Source organism: Plectropomus leopardus, chromosome 4 (assembly GCF_026936395.1).
Source record: "Plectropomus leopardus strain MGB_pleo_1.0 chromosome 4, ASM2693639v1, whole genome shotgun sequence".
NCBI classification, from domain to species: domain Eukaryota; kingdom Metazoa; phylum Chordata; class Actinopteri; order Perciformes; family Serranidae; genus Plectropomus; species Plectropomus leopardus.
Window position 1 is genome coordinate 21,845,992 of NC_142179.1, and position 27,545 is coordinate 21,873,536.

Sequence of the window (27,545 nt, forward strand, 5' to 3'; positions counted from 1 at the left end):
ATTCTTTGCACTGGTGTGTCTCGGCATGCTATTTTATGTTGTTTTGAGGCATTTTTAGCTGTTTTTTGGAACTGTCATATTTTGACATTTTTGCCTTACTATAGCCTTGCCTTTTCGGTCATTTTTTGGACATGCATTATTAGCGTCTTTTTGGCAGTTTTGGCAACATTCTTTGCACTGGTGTGTCTTGGCACGCTATTTTATGCTGTTTTGAGGTGTTTTTAGCTGTTTTTTGGAACTGTCATATTTTGACATTTTTGCCTTACTATAGCCTTGCCTTTTCGGTCATTTTTTGGACATGCATTATTAGCGTCTTTTTGGCAGTTTTGGCAACATTCTTTGCACTGGTGTGTCTTGGCACGCTATTTTATGCTGTTTTGAGGTGTTTGCAGCTGTTTTTTGGAACTGTCATATTTTGACATTTTTGCCTTACTATAGCCTTGCCTTTTCGGTCATTTTTTGGACATGCATTATTAGCGTCTTTTTGGCAGTTTTGGCAACATTCTTTGCATTGGTGTGTCTTGGCACGCTATTTTATGCTGTTTTGAGGTGTTTTTAGCTGTTTTTGGAACGTCATATTTTGACATTTTTGCCTTTTACTATAGCCTTGCCCCTTTCGTTTTTGACATTTTTTGACAAATTATTAGCTGCCCTTTGCAGTTTTGGCAAACATTCTTTATTGGTGTGTCTGCACGCTTATTTTATGCTGTTTTGAGGCATTTAGCTGTTTTTGAACTGTCCATATTTTGACATTTTTGCCTTACTATAGCCTTGCCTTTTTCGGTCATTTTTGACATGCATTATTAGCTGCCTTTTTTGGCAGTTTTGGCAACATTCTTTGCACTGTGTGCTTTGGCACGCTTATTTTAGGCTGTTTTGAGGTGGTTGCAGCTGTTTTTTTGACACGCCATATTTTGACATTTTTGCCTTTTACTATAGCCTTTTGCTTTTCGGTCATTTTTTGCATTATTAGCGTCGTTTAGCAGTTTTGGCAAATATTCTTGCACTTGGTGTGTCTGGCACGCTATTTTATGCTATTTTGCAGTTTTAGCTGTTTTGAACTGTCATATTTTGACATTTTTGCCTTTACTATAGCCTTGCCTTTTCGGTCATTTTGGACATGCATTATTAGCGCTTTTTTGGCAGTTTTGGCAACATTCTTTGCATTGCGTGTCTTCTAAGCTATTTTATGCTGTTTTGAAGTGTAGCTGTTTTTGACACGCCATATTTTGACATTTTGCCTTTACTATAGCCTTTGCCTTTCGGTCATTTTTGGACATGCATTATTAGCGCTCTTTTTGGCAGTTTTGGCAACATTCTTTAATTGCGGTGTGTCTGGCACGCTATTTTATGCTGTTTGAGGTGTTTGCAGTCGTTGTTTTTTGAACTGTCATATTTTGACATTTTGCTTACTATAGCCTTGCCTTTTCGGTCATTTTTGGACATGCATTATTAGCGCCTTTTTAGCAGTTTTGGCAACATTCTTTGCACTGGTGTGTCTTGTACACAGCTATTTTATGCTGTTTTGAGGTGTTTTTAATGCTGTTTTTGAACTGTCATATTTGACATTTTAGCCTTTGCCTTTTCGGTCATTTTTGGACATACATTATTGCTCTTTTTGCAGTGTTTGGCAACATTCTTTGCATTGGTGTGTCTTGGCACGCCTATTTATGCTGTTTTGAGGCATTTTACATGTTTTTGCTATATGTGTTTACATTTTGTACTATATTTTGTCTCTGGTTTCGTCATAATGCACATGAGCCTTTTGGCAGTTTTGGCAACATTCTTTTGCACTGGCGTGTCCCTGGCACGCCATTTTTATGCTGTTTTGAGGTGTTTGTAGCTGTTTTTTGAACTGTCATATTTGACATTTTTGCCATACTATAGCCTTGCCTTTTTTCGTCATTTTTGGACATGCATTATTAGCGCGTTTTTGGCAGTTTGGCAACATTCTTTTGCATTGGTGTGTGTCTTGGCACGCTATTTTATGCTGTTTTGAGGTGTTTGCTGTTTTTTGACACTGTCATATATTTGACATTTTGCCTTACTATAGCCTTGCCTTTTCGGTCATTTTTGGAGCATTATTACGCCTTTTTTTGCAGTTTTGGCAACATTCTTTGCACTGGTGTGTCTTGCACGCTATTTTATGCTGTTTTGAGGTGTTTGCAGCTGTTTTTGGAACTGTCATATTTTGACATTTTTGCCTTTACTATAGCCTTGCTTTTCGGTCATTTTTGGACATGCATTATTAGCGTCGCAGTTTTGGCAACATTTCTTTAACTGGTGTGTCTCACGCTATTTTATGCTGTTTTGGAGGTGTTTTAGCTGTTTTTGAACTGTCTGTCATATTTTGACATTTTTGCCTTACTATAGCCTTGCCTTTCGGTCATTTTTTGGACATGCAATATTAGCGTCTTTTTGGCAGTTTGGCAACATTCTTTGCATTGGTGTGTCTTGGACACGCTTATTTTATGCTGTTTTTAGGTGGTGTGCAGCTGTTTTTGGACACGCCATATTTTGACATTTTGCCTTACTATAGCCTTGCCTTTTCGTCATTTTTTGGACACATTATTAGCTTTTTGGCAGTTTTGCAACATTCTTTGTACTGGTGTGTCTGGCAACGCTATTTTATGCTGTTTTGAGTTTAGCTGTTTTTTGAACTGTATTTTGACATTTTTGCCACTATAGCCTTGCCTTTTCGGTCATTTTTTGACATGCATTATTAGTCTTTTTGGCAGTTTTGGCAGATAAATATTCTTTGCATTGGTGTGTCTTGGCACGTTATTTTATGCTGTTTTGAGGTATTGTAGCTTTTTGACACGCATATTTGACATTTTTGCCTTTACTATAGCCTTGCCTTCGGGTCATTTTGATGGACACATTATTAGCGCTCTTTTTGGCAGTTGGCTTATAACATTCTTTGCACTGTGTGTTGGCACGCTTATTTTATGCTATTTTGAGGGCGTTTTTATTGTTTTTGAACTGTCATATTTTGACATTTTGCCTTACTATAGCCTTGCCTTTTCGTCATTTTTTGACATGCATTATTAGCATCTTTGGCAGTTTTGCAACACTTGCACTGAAGGTGTGTCTTGCTATTTTATGCTGTTGATTTCAGGCATTTTAGCTGCTTTTGAACTGTCATATTTTGACATTTTCTATACTATAGCCTTGCCTTTTCGGTCATGATGACATGCATTTATTACGCCTGGCAGTTTGGCAACATTCTGCACTGGTGTGTCTTGGACGCATTTTATGCTGTTTTGAGGTGTTTTAGCTGTTTTTTGAACTGTCATATTTTGACATTTTTGCCAATATAGCCTTGCCTTTCGGGTCATTTTTGGACATGCATTATTAGCCTTTGGCAGTTTTAGGCAACATTCTTTGCACTGGTGTGTCTTGTCGCATTTTATGCTATTTGATTTTTAGCTGTTTTGGAACTGTCATATTTTTGACATTTTGCCTACTATAGCCTTGCCTTTCGGTCATTTTTGACATGCATTATTGTTGATGTTTTTGGCGTTTTGCAAAATTCTTGTCAACTGGTGTCTTACGCTATTTTATGTTTGCGTTGTTTTGAGGTATTTTTACATGCACAAGCCTTGCTTCATTTGGACAACAATGCATCTTTTTAAAACATGCATAAGTGTCAAGGCTTATAGCCCTGTTTAGTGTTTTAATATTTTTGCACTGTCATATTTTCAGCTGCCATCAAGAGCATAAATAGCGTTGTTGAGACAACCAATGCATCTGTTGCAGCTCAACATTTAATATGCATGTGTCTGACGCTATATATGGAAAGCATGAGGCTGACATTGGACACTGTCATATTTTACAGTTTTGCAACACTGCATAAGCTGCCTTAATTGTCAAAAAAATGACCAAAGCGCAAGGCTATGCAAAATTCTTTGACATCTGCAAAAATGTTACTCAAAAGCATAATGGTGCCAAATGCCGCAAACAAGCCTTACTGTCAACAGACAATGTCCAAAAAGTACAGGACAGTTCCAAAAACAGCTGCAAACTCAAAACAGCCTAAAGCCTGCCCAAACACGCTTATATAGCAATGTCAACTACAGCGAATCAGCCCTGACCGAGCAAAGGCTAGGGCAATATGTCAAAATATGACATGTCCAAAAACAGTTGAAAACACCTCAAAAACAGCATAAAAATGGCTGCCAGACACACACCATAGCAAAGAATGTTGCAAAAGCTGCCAAAAAGATGCTAATAATGCATGTCCAAAAATGACCGAAAAGGCAAGGCTATAGTAAGGAAAAATGTCAAAAATATGATGGTTCCAAAAAAACAGCTAAACGCCTCAAAATAGCATAAAATAGCGTGAGACACACGCCATACGAAGAATGTTGCAAAACTGCCAAAAGACGCTAATAATGCATGTCCAAAAAATGACCGAAAAGGCAAGGCTATAGTATGGCAAAAGTCAAATATGACAGTTCCAAAAACAGCTAAAAATGCCCTCAAAACAAGCATAAAATAGCGCTGAGACACACCACTGCAAAGAATGTTGCAAAACTGCCAAAAGACTTATAATGCATGTCCAAAAAATGACCAAAGAGGCAAGGCTATAGTATGCAAAAAATCTCAAAATATGACAGTTCAAAAACAGCTGCAAAACCTCAAAATAGCATAAAATAGCGTTGAAGACACCCATAGCATAGAATGTTGCAAAAAGCCCAAAAGACGCTAATACATGCATGTCCAAAAATGACCGAAAAGGCAAGGCTATAGTATAGTATGGAAAAATGTCAAAATATGACACTGTCCAAAACAGCAGTGCCTCAAACATAGCATAAAAATAGCGGTGCCAAGACACACCACTGCAAGTATGTTGCAAAACTGCCAAAAGACGCATAATGCATGTCCAAAATGACCGAAAAGGCAAGGCTATAGTAATGGCAAAAATGTCAAAATATGACAGTTCCAAAAACAGCCAAAACACGCTCAAAACAGCATAAAATAAGCTGCACGAGACACACCAATGCAAAGAATGTTGCAAAACTGCCAAAAGACGCCGCTATTAATGCATGTCCAAAAATGACCGAAAAGGCAAGGCTATAGTATGGCAAAAATGTCAAAATATGACAGTTCCTTAAAAAACAGCTAAAAATGCCTCAAACAGCATAAAATAGCGTTGCCTGAGGACACACCCACTAGTACATACAATGTTGCAAAACGGCCAAAAAGACGCTAATAATGCATGTCATGTCCAAAATGACCTAAAAGGCAAGGCTATAGTATGGCAAAATGTCAAAATATGACAGTTCCAAAAACAGCTAAAAACCTCAAAACAGCATAAAATAGCGCATGTTGACACACCATGCATACAATGTTGCAAAACTGCCAAAAAGCGCTTAATATATGTCCAAAATGACCAAAAGGCAAGGCTATAGTATGGAAAAATGTCAAAAATATGACGTGTCCAAAAAACAGCTGCAACGCCTCAAAACATAATAAAATAGCGTGAGACACACCACTGCAAAAGAATGTTGCAAAACTGCCAAAAGACGCTAATAATGCATGTCCAAAAATGAACCGGAAAAGGCAAGGCTATAGGGCAAAAAATGTCAAAATATGATAGTTCCAAAAACAGCTAAACACCAAAACAGCATAAAATAGCTGCACACCATAGCATAAAATGTTGCAAAAACTGCCAAAAAGACGCTAATATTGCATGTCCAAAAAATGACCGAAAGGCAAGGCTATAGTAAGGCAAAAATGTCAAAATATGACACTTCTTAAAAACAGCTAAAAGTGCCTCAAAACAACATAAAATAGCGTGCTGAGACACACCACTGCAAAGCATGTTGCAAAAACTGCCAAAAAGACGCTAATAATGCATGTCCAAAAATTGACCAAAGAGGCAAGGCTATAGTATGGCAAAATGTCAAATATGACAGTTCCAAAAACAGCTAAAATGCCTAAATAGTATAAAATGGTGCTCCACGCAGCATAGAATGTTGCAAAACTGCCAAAAGACGCTAATACATGTTTCCAAAATGACCCAAAAGGCAAGGCTATAGTAAGGCAAAAATGTCAAAATATAGTGTCCAAAAACAGCTGCAAACACCTCAAAAATGCATAAAATAGCGTGCCAAGACACACCATAGCATTGAATGTTGCAAAAACTGCCAAAAAGACGCTAATAATTCATGTCCAAAAAATGACCGAAAAGGCAAGGCTATAGTATGGCAAAATATCAAATATGACAGTTCCAAAAAACAGCTGCAAACACCTCAAAACAGCATAAAATAGCGTGCAAGACACACCAATAGCAAAGAATGTTGAAAACTGCCAAAAGATGCTTAATAATTGCATGTCCAAAAAATGACCGAAAAGGCATATAGTATGGACAAAATGTCAAATATGACAGTGTCCAAAACAGCTGAAAACATCTCAAAACAATATAAAATATGAGACACACCATAGCAAAAGCAATGTTGCAAAACTGCCAAAAGATGCAATAATGCATGTCCAAAAATGACCGAAAAGGCATATAGTATGCAAAAAATGTCAAAATATGTTCAAAAAACAGCTAAACATGCCTCAAAATAGCATAAATAGAGTGCGTAAGACACACCAATAGCATAAAATGTTGCAAAAACTGCCAAAAGACGCTAATAATGCATGTCCAAAAATGACCGAAAGAGGCTAAGGCTATAGTAAGGCAAAATGTCAAAATATGACAGTTCCAAAAAACAGCTAAACACCTCAAAACATAAAATAGCGTTTATTGAGACACACCACTGCAAAAGCATACAAAACTGCCTAAAAAAGAGCTTAATATTGCATGTCCAAAAATGACCGAAAAACAAGGCTATAGTAAGGCAAAATGATCAAAATATGACAGTTCCAAAAAGCAGTAAAACAGCATAAAATAGCGTCAAAACACAGCCTAAAATGGCCTGCCCAAACACGCTATAGTATAGAATGTCGCAAAAAAGCCCAACTACAGCGAAATACTGCGTCTCGAAAAAATGACCGAAAAGGCAAGGCTATAGTATGGACAATATGTCAAAACATGACATGTCCAAAAAACAGTTGAAAACACCTCAAAACAGCAAAAAAATGGCCTGCCAAGACACGCCATAGCATAGAATGTTGCAAAAACTGCCAAAAACTGCAGAATAATGCATGTCCAAAAAATGACCGAAAAGGCAAGGCTATAGTATGGAAAAAATGTCAAAATATGACGTGTCCAAAAAACAGCTGCAAACGCCTCAAAATAGCATAAAATAGAGTGCCAAGACACACCAATACGAAGAATGTTGCAAAAACTGCCAAAAGACGCTAATAATGCATGTCCAAAAAATGACTGAAAAGGCAAGGCTATAGTAAGGCAAAAATGTCAAAATATGACACTTCCAAAAAACAGCTAAAAGTGCCTCAAAACAACATAAAATAGCGTGCTGTGACACACCACTGCAAAGCATGTTGCAAAAATGGCCAAAAAGACGCTAATAATGCATGTCCAAAAAATGACCAAAGAGGCAAGGCTATAGTATGGCAAAAATGTCAAAATATGACAGTTCCAAAACAGCTGCAAACACCTCAAAACAGCATAAAATGGCTGCCAAGACACCAAGCGCAAAGAATGTTGCAAAACTGCCAACTGCACGCGAATATTGCATGTCCAAAAAATGACCGAAAAGGCAAGGCTATAGTATGGCAAAAATGTCAAAATATGACAGTTCCAAAAAACAGCTGCAAACACGCCAAAACAGCATAAAATGGCCTGCCCAAACACGCTATAGTATAGAATGTCGCAAAAAAGCCCAACTACAGCGAAATACTGCGTCTCGAAAAAATGACCGAAAAGGCAAGGCTATAGAATGGACAATATGTCAAAACATGACGTGTCCAAAAAACAGCTGCAACCACCTCAAAATAGCATAAAATAGCGTGCTGAGACACACCAATGCAAAGAATGTTGCAAAAACTGCCAAAAGACGCTTAATAATGCATGTCCAAAATGACCGAAAAGGCAAGGCTATAGTATGGCAAAATGTCAAAATATGACAGTTCCAAAAACAGCTGCAAACGCTCAAAATAGCATAAAATAGCGTGCCTGAAGACACACCAATGCAAAGAATGTTGCAAAACTGCCAAAAGACGCTTAATAATGCATGTCCAAAAATGAAGAAAAAGCAAGGCTATAGTATGGCAAAAATGTCAAAATATGACGTTCCAAAACAGCTGCAAACCTCAAAATAGTATAAAATGGCCTGCCCACACCAATAGAATGTTGCAAAACTGCCAAAGACGCAAATACTGCATGTCCAAAATGACCGAAAAAGGCAAGGCTATAGTATGGAAAATGTCAAAACATGACATGTTCCAAAAACAGCTAAACATGCCTCAAAACACAAAAAAATGGCCTGCCAAGACAACCACTGCAAAGAATGTTGCAAAAAAACTGCCAAAAAGATGCTAATAATGCATGTCCAAAAATGACCGAAAAAGGCAAGGCTATAGTATGGCAAAAAAATCAAAAATGACAGTTCCAAAAACAGCTGATAAACACCCTCAAAACAGCATAAAATAGCGTGCCAAGACACACCAATAGCATAGAATGTTGCCAAACTGCCAAAAAAGACGCTTAATATTGCATGTCCAAAAATGACTGAAAAGGCAAGGCTATAGTAAGGCAAAATGTCAAAATATGACGTTCCAAAAACAGCTGCAAACCTCAAAATAGCATAAAATAGAGCGTTATACAGACACACCATAATGGCAAAGCATGTTGCAAAACTGCCAAAAGACGCTAATAATGCATGTCCAAAAATGACCAAAAGAAAGGCTATAGTAGGCAAAATGTCAAAATATGACAGTTCCAAAAACAGCTAAAATGCCTCAAAACATAAAAATAGCTTGCTGAGACACACCACTGCAAAGAATGTTGCAAAACGGCCAAAAGACGCTAATAATGTATGTCCAAAAATGACCAAAGAGGCTAAGGCTATATGGCAAAATCTCAAAATATGACAGTTCCAAAAAACAGCTAAAAACCTCAAAACAGCATAAAATAGCGTGACACACCATAGCAAAGAATGTTGCAAAACGCCAAAAGACGCTAATAATGCATGTCCAAAATGACCGAGGCAAGGCTATAGTAAGGCAAAATGTCAAAATATGACAGTTCCAAAAACAGCTGCAAACACCTCAAAACAGCATAAAATAGCGCCTGCCAAGACACACCAATGGTATAGAATGTTGCAAAAACTGCCAAAAAGACGCTATAATACGCCAAAAAATGACCAAAAGGCAAGGCTATAGTATGCAAAAATGTCAAAATATGACAGTTCCAAAACAGCTGAAACACTCAAAACAGCATAAAATAGCGTATAGACACACCACTGCAGAGAATGTTGCAAAAACTGCCAAAAACTGCAGAATAATGCATGTCCAAAAAATGACCGAAAAGGCAAGGCTATAGTATGGAAAAAATGTCAAAAAATATGACAGTTCCAAAAACAGCTGCAAACACTTCAAAAAACAGCATAAAATAGCTTGCCAAGACACACCAATGCAAAGAATGTTGCAAAACTGCCAAAAAGACGCTTAATAATGCATGTCCAAAAATGACCGAAAAAGGCTATAGTATGGCAAAATGTCAAATATGACAGTTCCAAAAACAGCTGCAAACACCTCAAAACAGCATAAAATAGCGTTAAGACACACCAAGCATTGAATGTTGCAAAAACTGCCAAAAAGACGCTAATCATTCATGTCCAAAAAATCACCGAAAAGGCAAGGCTATAGTATGGCAAAAATGTCAAAATATGATGTGTCCAAAAAACAGCTGCAAACACCTCAAAAATGCATAAAATAGCGTACAAGACACCACTCGCAAAAGAATGTTGCAAAAACTAAGCTAAAAGACGCTAATAATGCATGTCCAAAAATGACCAAAAGGCAAGGCTATAGGTATGGCAAAATATGTCACAATATGACGTGTCCAAAAACAGCTGCAAAACACCTCAAAACAAGCAATAAAACAATGGCCTGCCAAGACACACCAGTAGCATGAACGTTGCAAAACTGCCAAAGACGCTAATAATGCATGTCCAAAAACTGACCGAAAAGGCAAGGCTATAGTAAGGCAAAAATGTCAAAATATGACAGTTCCAAAAAACAGCTAAAAATGCCTCAAAACAGCATAAAATAGCGTGCTTAGTCACGCCATAGCATTGAATGTTGCAAAAACTGCCAAAAAGATGCTAATAATGCATGTCCAAAAATGACCGAAAAGGCAAGGCTATAGTAAGGCAAAAATGTCAAAATATGACAGTTTCAAAAAACAGCTGCAAACACCTCAAAACAACATAAAATAGCGTGCTGAGACACACCAGTGCAAAGAATGTTGCAAAAACGGCCAAAAAGACGCTAATAATGCATGTCCAAAAAATGACCGAAAAGGCAAGGCTACAGTATGGCAAAAATCTCAAAATATGACAGTTCCAAAAACAGCTGCAAACCCCTAAAATAGCGTACAAGCAATATGCGTCATAAGACTTTAAAATGCATCTTCCAAAAGACGACTGCTAAAAGGAGAACATAGTAACAAAATCACAACTGCCAGCAATTTCAGCATAAAATAGCGTGAGACTGCAAAAGTATGCAAAACTGCCAAAAAGACGGTATTGCATGTCCAAAAATGACAAGGTGAGTAGCAGTACATGGCAATATGCAACAGCACTCAAAACAGCAAAACAGTGTGCAACTCTACAAAACCACATGCACTCAATAATCCATGGACCAAAAATGTCTTTTCCGGACCAGGCACTGGCAAAAATCAATATGACAGCAAAAACAGCTGCTGCAAACAATACAATAAATACTGAGGACACTATTAAAATTAAAAAGATTATACATGTCCAAAAAATAAGGCATAGTATGGCAAAAAAATATATGACAGGCCAAAAAATACAAACAAATATCAAATATAGCGTGAGACACTCACAAAACTAGAATAATGTCCTCAAAATATCAAATATATAGTTAACATAGTCATACTACAGCATGTTCAGCATTCCACACACAATAAAGCAATGTTCAGCTGCAAAATCAGCAATATTCCACATCAACACCAATGCAAAGAATGTTAATAATGGCAATTATATTGAATAATTTAAGTTAATTTAAGTTTTTTAATTTTAATTTAAGTTAATTTAAGTATGTGCAAACCAAACATATTCAAAGGTCAAAACAGCGCTAAATTTGGCTGAATTGTAAAAAGCAGAAGTGGTAAAATGAAGATCCATTTGGGAGCTGTAAGAGCCGGCTCTTCTTGGCGAGCTGAGCCAAATGATCCGACTCACTAAAAAGAGCCGGAATTCCCATCACTATTGTAAACCTCTCTCGTTGTCTCCGTGAACTGCCTGAGGAGGTGGAGCGAACCACTCAGAGAGAGGGAATGGAGCATACCACTCCAAGAGGGAGGGGTGGAATCCAAGTAGTCCTGGCCTTTTTAACATGTAATATTATATGTTTGTGGTATATTGGATGACATAGAATAGTGTTATTTTTTTGGCATACTTTGAATGGCATACTATATTATGATATTTTGATGCTATTTTGGACATTAAACTTAATTTCCAAGATCAGACAAGATCGGGCATTCTCAGGGCGGCATGGCCTTAAGCAACTGAGGGCAACACACATGGGCTATTTATACATGTGAAAACACCAATGACAGTTTTCAAAACTGTTGAATACAGCTAAGGATTCATTAGATTGTTAGTCCACTAGTGTTGCTTTTGAAGGCCCCTCTCCACTAAGGTAGTAGCAGCAGCCCCTGCTGATGAAAGATGAGAAAAGCTTACAGCACTGGGTGTTCCCAGCAGTCTCCCATCCAAGTATTGATCCAGCCCGACCCTTTTTAGCTTTCCAGATGAGAAGAGAGCAGGTGTTCTCAGGGTGGTATGGCCATAAGCAATGGAATAGGACGCACAGGGGTTATTTATTCATAGTGAAACACCACTGAGAGTTCTCAAAGCTGTTGATTACTGCTTACCATAATCTGAACCTTACATACAAATCCCATGAAAAAGACCATAACCACTTATGAGGTAATCTAATACGTACAGAATGTCAAAAAACGCCATCAAAGAAAAGCACAGGTGAAAATGTCATATTCCAAAAAAAAAAAAACCTATACAGTATGTGATTAAGAATGTTGCCAAAAAGTCATAATATAGCATGCCATAAAAAATCATAATGCATCACAGTATAGTATTTCATAAGAAAATGAATAGTGGTGTGCCAAAAAAAAAATCATGATATAGTGTGTCAGAAATTTTTTTGATAATAAAAAGCCTGTAGCAGAGCATGAAACGAGTATATATGAAAATTCATAGCATAAGATGTCATTAAAACAGCGCAAAAAATCATGGTATAGTATGTCGTCCAAAAAACCATTAGAAAAGTCATAGTGTAGTACGTCATCAAAAATCGCATGAAATAGTCACAGTATCGCATGTTGTCCAAAAGTATAGTGTGTTCAAAATAGCCTGAAAAAGTCATTGTGCAATATGTTGTCCAAAATAGCGTAGATGTGTCTTAGTTAAGTATGTCATCCAAACAGCATACAAATTATAGATTGTTTTGTCATCCAAAATGGTAGAAAATAGTCAGTGTAGTATGTCATCCAAAAGAGCATAAAAAAGACAAGTATAATAGGTCATAAAAAGTCACAGCTTATTATGCCATAAAACATGATGTAAAAAAGTAATTGTATGGTATCTTAAAAAACAAGGTGTATAATGCCAGAAAAAAAGTAATAATACTGTTTTGTTTTGTTTTTTTTTAACTTTTTTTGTCATTGAAAGTGTCAAAATTGAGTGCAAAGTTACAAAAAGACATAGTATACTATCCCCCCAAGACGATAATACAGTTTTCACAGCAAAAGTAAGTCATTGTATTGGGAGAAGTATGTTGTGCAAAAAAGCATAAAACAAGTCATATTATACTATGTTGTCCAAAATAGCACAAAAGAGTAGTATCTCATTCAAAATATGTAGAGAAAGTCATACTATGGTATGTCGTTCAAAGAATGTCAAAAATGTGATAGTTAAGCAGGGTCGGGCAGGGTTAGTACTTGCCTGGGAGACCGCCTGGGAATACCCGGTGCTGTAAGCTTTTCTTTTTCCCTCTCTCATCTTTTATCAACAGAGGGTGCTGCTGCTTCCTTGGCAGAGACAGGACTTTGAAAAACCACATGGCGAAAAACTACACGTTTTTTTTTAGCCATGATCAGCAGTAAAAAAGCTTGCTGAATTACCGATAAAATGACTTACTGTGCTTGCTGTGAAAACTATATTATTCTTTTTGGGATGGATAGTATACTATGTCTTTCTCTGAAGTTGCACTCTATACAATTATGACACTTTCTTTCAATGACAAAAAAAAGGTTAAACAAAAAACCCAATATCATAATTTATTTTTTCTGGCATTATACACCTTATTTTTTAAGACGTCACACAATTACTTTTTTACATCATGTTTTATGGCATCCTAAGCTGTGACTTTTTTATGACCTATTATACTCATCTTTTTTTATGCTCTTTTGGACGACATACTACACTATGACTATTTTCTGCCATTTTGGATTCATTTTGAATGAATTTTGACGACATACTGTACAATTACTTTTTTGATGCTATTTTGGATGACAGTATAATATAGCTGGTTTATGCATTTTTGCATAACATACTGCACTATGAGTTCTTTTGATTGATGATTTTTGGACGAAATTTTATACTACATATATAGTACATAAATAATACATATATTTTTGATGACATCCTATGCTATTAATTTTCTTATATAGTCTTTATGCCATGGGGGGGTGTTTTGTTTCCAAAAATTTTTACAACACTATCATGAAATTTTTTGTGGCACATTGCATTATTCATTTTTCATGAGAATTTCTTATGAAATACTATACTGTGATGTTTTATGGCATGCTATACAGTATTATGACTTTTTTAGCAAAATTCTTAATGACATACTGTGCAGTTTGGGTTTTTTTTTTTGCATATGACATTTTTTTCCGACATTCTCACCTGTGCTTTTCATTAACTGAAAAGGCGTGTCAGCCACGAAAGCCCAACAATGTCCAGAGATTTCAGCATCTCAGGGCAAATCTCATCCACACTTGGAGCCTTGCTGCCAAGGAGCTCTTTAACTACTTTAGCGACCTCTGCCAGGGATATCGACAAGGGTTCCCCTAAGTCATCAGACTCTGCCTCCTCCACAGAGGACATGACGTTAGCATTCAGGAGTTCTTCAAAGTGTTCCTTGCATTGCTCAATAATATCTCCAGTCCGGGTCAGCAGTTCTCCCCTGCTGAGCAAAGCCTGAGACAAACCCTGCTTTCCCTTCCGCAGATGTCTGTCTGACCAAAAGTCCTTCTCCATTTCCTTTCCAAACTCCTCCCATATCAGAGTCTTTGCTTTGGCAACTGCCTCAGGTGCAGCCCCTCTGGCTGGCCATTTCCTGTCTGCTGCTTCAGAAGGCCCCTGGGTTTACCCTGGGTTCATCTTCAGCTTGATGACCTCCATCAACGCTGGTTTCCACCACCGCATTTTTTGGTATGCCACCACGACAGGCACCGACGACCTTCTGACCATAACTTTTAGCAGCCTCCTCCTCGATGGAGGTTTTAAACATAGACCACTCCGATTCCCTTTCCCCCACCTTCCCCAGGGATGCACGAAAAAATCTTCTGGAGTTGTGAGTTGAAAACCTGGACAGGGGCCTACACCAGACGTCCCCAGTTCAACCTCACCACATGTTTGGGTTTACCAGGTCTGTCCAGTCGCCTCCCCCGCCACCTGATCCAACTCACCACCAGGTGGTGATCAGCTGACGGCTTTGCTCCTCTCTTCACCTGAGTGTCCAAGACATACAGCCGCAGCTCGGAAGATATGTTCACAAAGTAGACCATTGATCTTTGGCCTAGGGAACTCTGGTACTAAGTAAACTTGTGAAAATCCCTATGCTCGAATGTGGTGTTTGTTAAAAATAATCCATGACTTGCACATAAGTACAATAACAGAAAACCACTTGGGTTCAGATCGGGCAGGCACTGACGCTTTGGGCCCCTGGTCCTGTGCCCTGAAGGCCCAGTCAATAATACATCCATATACAAATGTCTAGCTGTCCTTGGGCAGGACATGAAGACCAGCACTGTGTACAGTAGCTGGCTGCCATTTGTGTGTGATGATGTATATGAAAGCATCCACTTACCTTGAGCTGTATTCCTGGCTCGGCGACAGCTCTGAAGGGTGCAGCCTGCCAGTAGGTTTGTTCAGTCTGTTTCCACATCACCACGTAGAAGGAAGAGGAGTCCTGGTAGCCAAAGATGAAGCCAGTGTAGTCATCATCTGTCACTGTGTTAACGTGAAATGTTCCCTCAAAATCGACCCCGCTGAATGCTTTGTAGCCTGCAGATGTGGAGAGGAAATACAACACAGTTGGTAAAGGCTGACAAAGAAAACACACACACACACACACACACACACACACACACACACCTAATAAAAAAGATGGAACATGTTCTCTTATTTAGACAGACAGTATGAAGGTATTCTGCGCTCACCGACTGCAAGACCAGGGTCAGAGTTCATGGTCTGAACAATCTCCATGCCCTGTTAGGACAGAAGAAAAGTAGCTTCACTTTATCTGTACTCTTATAGGACTCATTTGATATGTTAATCACAGTTTTTCTTGTTAAAAAGAAGAGGTGATCAAATTTTACTAACAATTCAGAACTCAATGGGCTGAACAACGATGAGCTTTATACAAAGGCTTTAAATAATCTGTAATACGCTGTAATAGTTAAGTAAAGGGGGTTGAACTTTGACCCCTGTTTACCTGATTGAGGACAACCCAGTTGGGATCAATCTGAGAGTCCCCCTCTGGATCTAGCACGACGGTCTGATAGGCTCGGAAGTCGGTCAGGGTGATCTCAGCGTTCTCCGGGCAGTGGTCGATTATGTCAATAACATTGTCTTTGTCAAAATCTCCTTCACATGCATCTCCAACACCGTTCACTGAAATACGAAGACACAGCTCAGGGGGACCTTGAAGCACAAACACGCACTGTGCAAATGCATGTACATGCACCCAAAACAGTGAAACTTACTATCTGTGTCTTTTTGATCTGGGTTGGGGACTAGTCTGCAGTTGTCATGAACGTCCAATATGCCGTCGTTATCATCGTCATCATCACATTCATCTCCCTGTCAAAATTTGAAAAAGGAGATTTGGAGAAGTGTTAATGCATCTAAAAGTCAGTAAACATGGGATGAATTAATGACATATGATCAAATAAATCAAAGAAATACTTCACCCCCAAAGGACCATTTGTATGTAATACTACTAATAATAATACTACAACTACTGCTAACTACTACTAATAATAATACATTTGAAGAACCTTTAAAAAGAGATATTACAAAGTGCTTTAACAAACAAAGCAAACGAGAAATGAGATACATAGACAGCAAAACATCATTGGAAAGCCAAACAGTCCTATTGAACACAAGCAAGAGTTAATATAAAATAAAAACCAGTGGACAAATAATGCAAGATGCAGGATGTTAGAATGTCAGTATAAATGAATGCAAAGAACTAGATCAAACACAACAACAACATAAGCAATAAAAGCACAAATAAAATGAAATAATATAAAACAGAAATAAAAAGACAACATCAAATAAAAGCAAGTCTACAAAAATTGGTTATAAGAAGAGGTCAGATCAAGGGGCCCTGATGGGAAAGGCACTGTCACCTTAAGTTTTAAGCCTTGACTTTGGAATTGCCAGAAGGGCCCCACATGAGAATCTAAGGCTGTAAACTGGCTCACATAGGTGTCAACATTATTGTTATGTAGGTTTGGGACTTGTGAAATCTTAAAAAATTAATTCTGAAAAGAACTAGAGTTGCAAATTACTGATTTCATCACGATACAATAACATATTGATATTTTGGACTATCATACGACATTTGCCAATATCACAAAGTCTGCCTCGATACCATTTCGATTCGATTTAGGGGCCTGCTTTGGATATTTCCCGCTATTATATGTTCATTTAACACAGTTGGTTACAGAGGAGACTGCCACCCCTTTATTTGCTTTTGGCCAGAGAAGATAAAAATGGATCGACATTTTCAATTTGCATCTATGATGCATGGTCGTTACTCGGTCGATGGATTGTTACGCCCCTAAAATGAACAGGGAGCGAATGGAGAGAAGCCAGGATTAGGCTAATGTTGTGCTGTCTGTTAAAACCAGTGTTTTAATGACTTGCTCCATGGTTAAAGAAGAGTCCAAAAACAGATAAAGTTCTTGATGAGCTGAAGTCATAGGGGTTAAACAACAGCCAAACTATATCAAAACATCTGTTTACAAACTCTAATACAACTTGGGTACTAAAATCCAAGTCTTATTTATCCAGTCATATGCTCAGCACTTTCCAGACAGACAAAGCCAAACAACACGATCAAACTAACTACTCAAGGCAGCGATAGACCAGCAGCTCCAATATTCAGCGAAATTAAATTTTCAGTTTTTATCAGTGGAGTCTGACTTTAAAGAGACCATAGATAAGTTTCACTTTCAGTTCAATTCCCTGTCAGAAAGGACTGTTTGTTTGGGAAGTACTGAGCATACAACTAGACAAATGAGACTTGGGCTATGCTGCACAAGTTGTGACAGAGTTTTTAAACATATATTTTGATACAGTTTTACTGTTCTTTAACATCGACCTCTATGACCTCAATTCATTCTCCTTTTTAGAATTCTTTGTTTTGTGGCGCCATGATAACTGATGTACAAATTATCATTTGGGAGATGAAGTACTCAGTTCAGTTAAGTATGAATCAGAAGATCAAAACCATTCCATCCTTGTCAGTGTCCAGCTGAGAGGCGTTGATGATTTCGGGACAGTTGTCGTTTGTGTTCTGGTGGCCGTCACCATCACTGACAAAGAGAAGGTAGTGTAGGTAAAACAAATGGCAAAACTTTATATTCAAACCACAGGTCATGACAGTGGGCTCTACCTGTCTATATTGTTATCACAGGTATCGCCCACAAGGTCGCCATCGGTGTCAGACTGCAGGTAGACAAAAGACACACCGTTGGACTTATGGCAGCAGATCTTGAATCTTTTGTCAGCTTGTTGTTTGATTTGTTACCTGGTTGGGGTTAAACATATCAGGACAGCTGTCACAGACATCTCCCACCCCGTCATTGTCTCTGTCTTTCTGGTCTGGGTTGGGGACTTGCTGGCAGTTGTCGAGAATATTCATCAGACCTGCGAACATGAACACCTCAGCACTTTTGTTTCTAGGTCGTGTGTAAAAGCGTTGACAGGAAAATCAAAAAGCTTGACAAAACGCAGCCAGACACGGCCTGTCAAATGCATCACCAGATGGCAGTGTTTGTTTAAGAGGAAGGTAAAATAGTTTCCAGTAGCCTTGAATGCCTGGCAGAGGCTTACCGTGGAAAAATCACTTTTTTTTTTTTTTTACAGAGGAGACAGACATGACCTAGCGCTTAGAAATCCAGCCTTGGACTTAAAGACATAACCAAATGATCAAGGGGTTGGAGCTCATCCAAAAGTGAATGAACATAAGTCAACAAACAGAGTCTAAACATGCACATAAAGGTGAACATGCGGGCAAAACACAAAGGCAAAACGTAAAAAATGTGCTTCCAATGGAACAAATGAGAGGTGCTCTAAAAGGGCAATCAAGTGAAGTATGTGAGACAACACTTATGATTCCAGTTGGAACATTTTAACATTTAACACTGTTTTCTCCTGGGGTTTTGAATGTTTTGGTTTTTCTTTAATGAGGCTTGAATTGTTTCCCTGCGGGGGCAGTGACCTAACTGGTTGAGGATGTGAATTGGAAACAGACACAAAAAAGGAGGATGTTTTGAAAAGATAAAGTGCTGCCAGTGCAGTGAAAACAACAAAAGTGTCCACACTTTCCACTACACAAGACTGTAAAGATTGAATTGTTGTCTAGACAGTCTGTGGCTTGGATAACCTTGACAGACACAGTAGTTGTCCAACGTGATTATTAGCCATTTGGTTTCACGATGTGTTTCTAAAATCATTAACTCTAATTGATGCAATAAAAGCAGTAATGATCCAGTTACACCGCCCACAGTAATGCCGGTCCAACATTTCAGTTAATGTGATCATTTACAAAAATGGACCCTCAAATGGGACTCAATGATGTCCAGCAATCACAAAACTAGAATAATTATTTGACTGTTAAATAATAAAAACACCTACCATCCCCATCCTTATCATCATCACACTCATCTCCCAGCCCGTCCTGATCAGTGTCCATCTGTGAAGGATTGTCAACTGTCCTGCAGTTGTCACAGGCGTCGCCAAGGAGATCCTTATCGCTGTTTCTTTGATCCACATTAGGAACGAGCCAGCAGTTGTCCTAGGACGAAAAAAATAGGGGTGTACTGTAGTGCAGTGTTTCTCAGTTGTCGTAAGTGTACCCCAAGGGGTACTCTGGAGTACCGCAGGGGCTATAGAAGACTTTAAAGTGTTAATTTAAAGAATATTAATCATGCATAATTCCCAAAATAATTAAAATCAGAAAAGGATTTATAGCCAGGTAGGTTTTCACCCACAAGGAATCTGCTGTGGTATTTTTGGTGCATATATTAAACATATTAAGAGGAATAAAAATAAGGCAACACTGCAACACTCAAGAACATAAATATTAAGTGGAAAAATTGACAATACAGATATTTCAAAGGTACTTTTAAAAGGTACTATAATATGAGTTTGGACACCACTTGGTATAGTGCAATGGCTCAATCATAAAAATGTAAGAGTGCACCAAAATGTGTGACAGCTCATTGTATGCTGGTCGTGTGGAACAAAGTTACCCACATCTAAGTTAGAAATGCCATCGTTGTCTGCATCATCATCACAGGAGTCGCCTATCCCATCCCTGTCTGCATCCTCTTGGCCAGAGTTTGGCACAAACACACAGTTGTCCTGGAAACAACAGAGCAAAAACAAACACACAAATACACACACACACAGCATTAGTTTTTAATACTAGTGTGGATTAATGCTAAAGAGGGCGGGGGGGTGCAGAAATTAATACCTGCTCACAGTTGATGTTGCTGCACGGGAGTTTTTCGTCAGGGTATCCGTCAATATCTGTGTCCTTTCCACACACATAGCCATTACCTGCCCAGCCAACACCACACTAATACACATACACACACACACACACACACACACACACACACACACACACACACACACACACACACACACACACACACACACACACAGACAGACAAGAAGGAAACATCAAGTCATGACATTTTATATAAATGATGTAATGAGGAACAGTATAACAGTAATTCACGTTCATGATCCAGGAGGATGTATATCCAGCTAAACATGACGTCAGTGTTTCCAAAAACTCTTACCACACAGCTAATGCTGCCGTCTCTCTCCACGACACACTCGCCATTTACGTCACAGGCACTGAGTTTACCGTTGGGGCAAAGCCTGGTACCATGGCAGCCACTCCTCTGGTCACCTGTGAAACCAGTTTTGCAGTCTCCGCAGCGGAACGAGCCCTGGTGAGAAAGTACAGAGTAAAAAAATAGAGCTTTCTGCTATAAGAGTATGACAATAACAAAACTGTCATTTAGTTTCAAGGTCCCCCCTCTTATATACAAAGCGCCAAATGGGCAAGGACAAAGCTACATTGATAACTCTCTTATTCACTTTGTGCTGTGAAGAAAATTGTGATCATCTGCTGATGGTTTATTACAGGCTCTCGGCAACAGCAGAAAGAAAATGAGAAATGCGGTCTTTGTTAATCACACCAAATTCTGGGCCCTATGTGCACACAGTCTTTGTGAGCCCCCCACCCTTCCTATCATAGCTCATGTCTCCCTTGCACACTTTTTGAATCTTTTTGCAAAGTCAGTTTGCCTTCTTAACTTCTCCTTTCTTTTCTTATACAATGGTCGCTCTCTTTGCAGATTTATTCAGCCATGTTTTGTTTAGTTATGGCATTAATTAAAAACAAAAACTTACAAACAAACTCAAACTTTTAATTCCAAGTTTTTTGAAGGCATCCTCCATTTGGGGCCCTGAGTAATCAGTCTCTCTTTTCCCCACACAACGATGCCACTGGTTAATTACATCCTAAAGCTATGGAACACACTGCCTATAGATATCAGGGAAGCTAAAAGATAGCTAAATTTCTCTAGTTTGACTTTAACTACCTATGACTTCTTTACAGACCTGGAATTTAGTCTTTTACACTTCATACTGCTGTAATTCTTTTAAAATGTATTTTTCTTGATCCTTTGACTATGATTTATTGTTTTGCTGATATTGAACTATGATGCCTTCTGAACTCAATTTTCATCTTATTTTTTGTTTTCACTTGTGTCCTTGTTCCCTTGTTGGCCTGTTCTATGTCTATTCTGTCTTTCTGCACATGAGGCCCACAGTGCATATAATTGCCTTATTGTAAAGCAATTTGTGTTTCATTGCTTTTATGAAGGATGCGAAATGAATAAAATTTATAAAACAGCAGTTCCAGTGGTCTTACTATAGTGTTGTAGCAGTGCGAGTTGGGAGTGCAACCTCCTATCTCAGGCGGGCTCAGACACTCATCAATATCGTCACACACCTGAGAAAGTAGATGAAAGCCATTATATAGAAAAAACATTCATATTCTGCCAACAGAAACAGATAAATCAAAGAGAATTTAATGATTTATATTAAGCATATTCATTTTGTTTGTTGTACCTGTTTGTGTGACTTGGCATAGGACACTCCCACTCCATTTAACTCTGGTCCACTGAATCCCAGAGGGCACTTCTCACACCGAAAACCAGGAGCAGTGTTCACACACCGGACACCAGGGTAACATGGGTTAAACTGGCACTAAAACAAACAAAAAATTGAGAAAAATCATAACTAGTACTATTACTGGTTGCAGAGACACTTGAAGGAATGTGTGATCCATACCTCATCTACATCGTCACAGTGCACCCCGTCTCCTGTAAATCCATCAGGACAGGGGGCACACTGAAAACCTCCTGACTCTGTGGGGATGCACATGTTCTGTCTGAAACAGGTCCCAGGTAGACACTGCGTCAGAGGCTGAGGCTGCATGACAAACTGCCAAGGACTCGGAGCTGGATCTGGGTTGGTTGGAGTGCCCCCAGGACCTGTGGGAAACACATGGAAAGATGTGAAGCACCTCGCTGAAGTGTCACTTTGTAAGCAGTGTCTATATTCGGCATAAATGATCATTGTTTTTTTTTCTGCTTACCACAGACAAGACACTCTGCGATGGTATTCCTCAGAAAAGTTGTCTCCTTAATCTGAACCAGAGAGAAACAGAGCATTGGATATTCAGAAAAAAACTGTGTGCTGTAGTGTTAGGACTTCACAGGTAAAATTATTAGAGAAATTATAATTTTATGTTTCAATAACTTTAAAATCTGAAAGTTTTGAAAAAGCTATAAAAATGTGTCTGCTAAGGCGAGCTCCAGTAATCTGTCTCCTCATATAATGCATTCTCTCAGTGTGTTCAGCAAGTCTGCTTATAAATACCTTGGTTTCTGGTTAGACGACAAGCTGTCCTTTAAAAACATGTCAGTGAACTTACTAAATCACTAAAGGAAAATCTGTCTTTTTTTTTTTTTTTTTTACAGAAACTGTAAAGGCATGTATGACCCAGAACTAAAGAAAGCAAATTGTTCAAACAACCGTTTGATGTTTTAGATTATGGTGATGTTATTTATATGCAATCTTCTGCCCTCAAGCCACTTGATGCAGTCTATCACTCTGCCCTTAGTTTTGTAATTGGTGATGGCTTTCGGACGCATCATTGTATACTGCATGAGAAAGTTGGTTGGCGGTCACTGGCAACAAAAAGATTACAGCATTTCTCTCTATTTATTTACAGATCACTTCTTGATAAACTACCTGGATATCTCATGTGTTTAAACTATAGAACAATGTCTTGCTGCACTAGGTCCCAAGACTATAGACTATTTATAGAAAATCATTAGGTAAATGCTGAAATTGGGAAATTGGCTTTTAGATATTACGTCTCACACAAGCGGAACAACCTGCAGAAGCTCTTGAAATTAGATGCTCTAATCACTTTTAATCAATTTAAATTTCTGCTGACTGAGCATAGTGAATGCAAGTGTCTTCCTTGAGTGATGTTGTCCTATGTGTTGATGTTCTGGGATTAATTGTTGATGTATGCAGTGGCTATTGTGTGTTTTTTTAGCTTGTGCACACACAGTGTGCACTTTAGTATCAACCATATTTCTCATGTTTGTTGATGTATACTTTAGTGTGCTTTTGTTGTTTTATATGTGAGGAATCACAACATCCTTGTAAAAGAGAGCTTGCTCTCAATGGCATTCCCCGTGCAAATAAAGGCTAAAAAAAAGTCTTGATGTTTAACCTTGTAACAAGCATTTCATTGCCTCAGGCTTCCTGTTTGATGCCTCATCTCCTAACAAATCTTCTGCTTTAAGTGTCTGAAATCATCCGTGTCTGTCTGCTGCTGAGGTGAATTCACTTTCACTCAGATGTCTGCTGCTGAGGTGAATTCACTTTCACTCAGATGTCTGCTGCTGAGGTGAATTCACTTTCACTCAGATGTCTGCTGCTGAGGTTACATAAAGTCTTGAAACAAGAGAGCTCCAGCAGGTCCTCACAGTCTGGAGTCTTACTTTACATAACAAACTGCTGATTTTATTGCAAAACCAATCTCATCCCGAAGAAAAAGGAAATTCCAAATGGTTGTGAATCAGCCCACATTCTTTCACTTCTAAAAGTAGGTAACTCCTCATAACAACCATAGACCTCTCCGCATTTTCTGATACCAAGGCTCTCTAAAAAACCCTCTCTTTCATTTTATCCTCTTAATTTCATCTCAGTATCAACCTGGTTTTAAAAGCAACCATAAAGCTGTCGAACGACAACATCAAATTATTGGACTATTTATCGGAACTGTATGTTGCAATACTGTTTAATTATACTTTGATTTATTTTCCAAATCATCCTGAACAATTTCAAAATTTGGGTTTTCCCTTTCAATCAAGAGTTATCCATGTGAGACACACAAGCCTGGGACCAGGGTGTCTACAGGAATCAAACACTTACATTTTAATACTTTAAGACCCTTTCAAGATAATTTAAGACTGATTATTGTATGGTCCCATTCAGAGAAAGACTTTATGAGGGATTCTGGTTATTAGAATGACTTTAATTAATCTACATTTTGTCAGCAGTTCAGTATTAAGTTTCAAATGAATTAGTGGGTTTTGTGGTAGGTTTTAAGATTTGTGACATTCAGAAATTTGGTCTTTCACACAACAGCTTGACTCATTTTGACAAGAAGAAATTACAAGATGGATAAATAAAATTAGATCAAATGTTTGTGCAATTAAATCATCAGCCTAATGTTGATTTAAAAAAATCTTATTAAAGACATTTTAAAACTTATTAAGGACCTGCAAACACCCTGCGGGACACAGTACAGGTTACCTGCTGGAGGAGCAGCTTCTTCATCTCTGAAAACATGGTCCTCAGCTCCTGTATGGTGTCTTGGTCCGTTGCTGTCCTGCCTCCCTGGATATCTGACAGAATTTCATAAATCAGAAGTAGAGAATTAGACACACAACACACATCTACCAGGTTTATTGACTCCACATGTTTGTCAAATGCAATCTGTTCTTCTCACTCAGCAGCTGCAGAGATTCACGTTGATCCACGCTGCAGTCCTGCAGAGTCGCCACATTGTCTATAGTGTCCTCTATCACCAGCTTCAGGTCTGTCAGCTCATCCTTATTAAGAAATAAAAGACAAGAGTTTAACTAATTGATTAAAATAAAATGCATGTGGTGTGTGTCTATCAAATAATTATTCATAATTACACTGTGATGTTAGGACTTTTCTATGCAGCATATCTCTGCAGTCAAATGTGTAATTACTCTCAGCTGAAAACTCACCTGTCCACTGGACTGTAGGGTCCTTAGAGCCACCTTGTTGGGGCCAAGGGGGAGAGACCCGAAAGCAGCCGGCAGATCCTCCAAAGTGTGTATCAGAGTGCAGTCTACATAGATGTAGAGACGAGGTGGACCTCCCTGTAGACCACTGGCGTGTAGCATTATATGGTGATCTCGGCCATCTGCCAGGGAAGCGTGGTTGAAACTGGTGGTGCCAAATCTGCCATCAGTCTTCTGGTAACGTACGGTCACTGGAGAGGAAGCGAACCGATAAGGAAAGAAAACAGAGTGGACAGAGAGGCAGAGAACACACGTTAAAGGAACAGCTCACCTCAAAATCCAACCATGAAAAAAAAGAAATTCCTCCTACCTGTACTGCTACTTATGTATCTACATTGTTTAGGTATGAGTCGCATATTGTTGGGGATGTTTGCCTTCTCTGGAATACAATGGAACTAGATGACATTTGGCTTATGGTGCTCGAGGCCCAAAAAATATGTATTTCAAAAGCTCAGCAGCAATGTCTCTTTCCAGAAATCCTGACCCCATTACTATGGATAATCCACAGACCTCGTTTTAAGCAGTTTTATGTAGAAATTATCTTTCTAGCAAACTACACCCACCAACCACATTGCCATGCATCTACTCATAAACAAGAGGCTTATGCTCATGACAGTGCAAATTTTGTTTTAGGTTTTTGTGTTTGTAGGGCATGTCTTTTATGGTGAAATTGAAGACAAGTTTTCACATTTGTGAACAATAAAGTTTCCATAATGTAAACATTTATTGCATCCTCCTCAGCTGAGCTGCAACATTAGTTATCTCAGTGGTGCTGGGTGAGCTGGCAGTAGATGCACGTGTAGCTCAGTAGCAAGAAGATAGCTTCTGCCGCTCCATCTATTTACAATTATATGCAAGAGAAGGCATCTCTACGGACAATACCTCCAAAACTCGCTAACTCGTATAAAAACAATCTAGATTGATAAATAGCACTACAGGTAAGAGGAGAAAAACTCAAATTTTGATGTAATTAGTGTAATCAGTTGTCAACATTGTTTTGAATTTAATAATTCACCCTTGCTCAGTTTGGCCTGCACGCTGAGCTCCAGGTACTTGCTGTTGTCTTTGGGGTTAATGACACTGTACAGAGAGACGGGAGCCTTGTTGTGGAGCCTGAAGGAAGAGAGGAGGAAGGCCTCATCTCGCCCTTTGTTCTTCAAGCTTCCTTGGAGCAAGTCTGGCAGGCAGTCTGGAGACACCAGCAGGTCGTAGACTAACACAGGAGAGGACTGTTAAACACCTGCATTAAACTGTAGAAACATTGCACTGTGACTGTGAATAACGTTCAGAGAAATAGCACGGTGTAACACAGACAGTGAGGCAAACATGCAGCATAGTAGTCAGTTAATATGCAAGGATCGTAGATTGATAGTATGAGCATGAAGGCAATCAGTCTGGCACACTGTAAGTGGTGCAGAGTTTCTTTTTTAGTCACCATTATAATGGAGAGTTTCCTCAGTGTTTGTCTTAATGGCTATGATTGAGTGTTGGAGTGTGAGTGTCTGGATTGCTACTGCTGAGTCAGTGCTACTTTATTATGTGTGACAGTGTACCTGTGTGTGTAAGTCCACGTTCATGCTTGAATCCTGCTGTGTTTTATAGAGTGGTAGACTGAAATTGTAGAGGGGACCAGCACAAAAAACTCTTTCCACTGGAACAAAGTAACCCACTGCCTCACACTCACGCGCATACACACACAAGAACACCACGCAGCCATTTCGGTGAATACAAGAATAATACAAAGTGACAGGTGATTATATGGAAACATTTGCATGTAGATTCCAGGCAAATCAAAGTGTTGCACATGCACTTTCTCACATGGCAGTTAGTGTTTTACCATCTAAAACTGATTTACGTATTTAGGTCAGACTGTTACTGGATCCAGGAAATCAAGATCTACGAGCCACAGAGAAGCCAAACAAATCAGTCCTTGTTATTTGCGGGTTTGCTGCAGATTAGAAGTTGTAAAACCAGACAAAAGACTATATAAGTGGAAAAGACACTGACTGCAACAGACATAATTGACAGTGATATACAGAGGTTTCTAACATGTGCTGATCTACAGACAAGTTTTCCAGAAGGGCATGGATGCTGAAGAGTACTTACTAATGCCTTGAGCTGTGATAGTGAGCACCAGCTGTTGCAGCACCAGAGACAGAGCCGCTGCTCTGGCCCACACACCCATCATTCAGTGCTTCAGCTTGGGACACACCTCAGCAGAAGCTGTTCAGGAAAAAAAAAAGTTTCCACTTGTGGATCAGTAGGAGTATCACAAATGAATCACCTGCTTTAACACAGACTGATGGAAAAATCCAGACGTTGAAGCAAAATCTCAGCAGAGGTGAGATGGCTTTGTGGACACAGGCACAGCTTTTAAAGCAGAGGGGAGTGTCCTTGCACTCTA

General features: G+C 38.8%; 1 protein-coding gene across 1 annotated transcript in view; it reads right to left on the reverse strand.

Moving 5' to 3' along the window:
• thbs4a (thrombospondin 4a) overlaps positions 1–27,525 on the reverse strand; it is a 40,797-nt gene extending 13,272 nt beyond the window's left edge. The window contains exons 1-20 of the mRNA XM_042488571.2: positions 27,248–27,525; positions 26,157–26,354; positions 25,085–25,332; positions 24,817–24,919; positions 24,621–24,712; positions 22,381–22,432; positions 22,074–22,276; positions 21,852–21,989; positions 21,652–21,732; positions 20,510–20,662; positions 20,176–20,280; positions 19,956–20,063; positions 19,335–19,494; positions 18,226–18,344; positions 18,091–18,143; positions 17,926–18,010; positions 16,172–16,268; positions 15,901–16,079; positions 15,626–15,674; positions 15,274–15,470 (exon numbers count right to left, since the gene is read on the reverse strand). Of these exons, the coding sequence (XP_042344505.2) occupies positions 15,274–15,470; positions 15,626–15,674; positions 15,901–16,079; positions 16,172–16,268; positions 17,926–18,010; positions 18,091–18,143; positions 18,226–18,344; positions 19,335–19,494; positions 19,956–20,063; positions 20,176–20,280; positions 20,510–20,662; positions 21,652–21,732; positions 21,852–21,989; positions 22,074–22,276; positions 22,381–22,432; positions 24,621–24,712; positions 24,817–24,919; positions 25,085–25,332; positions 26,157–26,354; positions 27,248–27,329 (2,502 nt within the window). The 5' untranslated portion in view covers positions 27,330–27,525. The remainder of the gene's footprint in view (positions 1–15,273; positions 15,471–15,625; positions 15,675–15,900; positions 16,080–16,171; positions 16,269–17,925; positions 18,011–18,090; positions 18,144–18,225; positions 18,345–19,334; positions 19,495–19,955; positions 20,064–20,175; positions 20,281–20,509; positions 20,663–21,651; positions 21,733–21,851; positions 21,990–22,073; positions 22,277–22,380; positions 22,433–24,620; positions 24,713–24,816; positions 24,920–25,084; positions 25,333–26,156; positions 26,355–27,247) is intronic.
• Between the last annotated feature and the right edge of the window lie 20 nt (positions 27,526–27,545).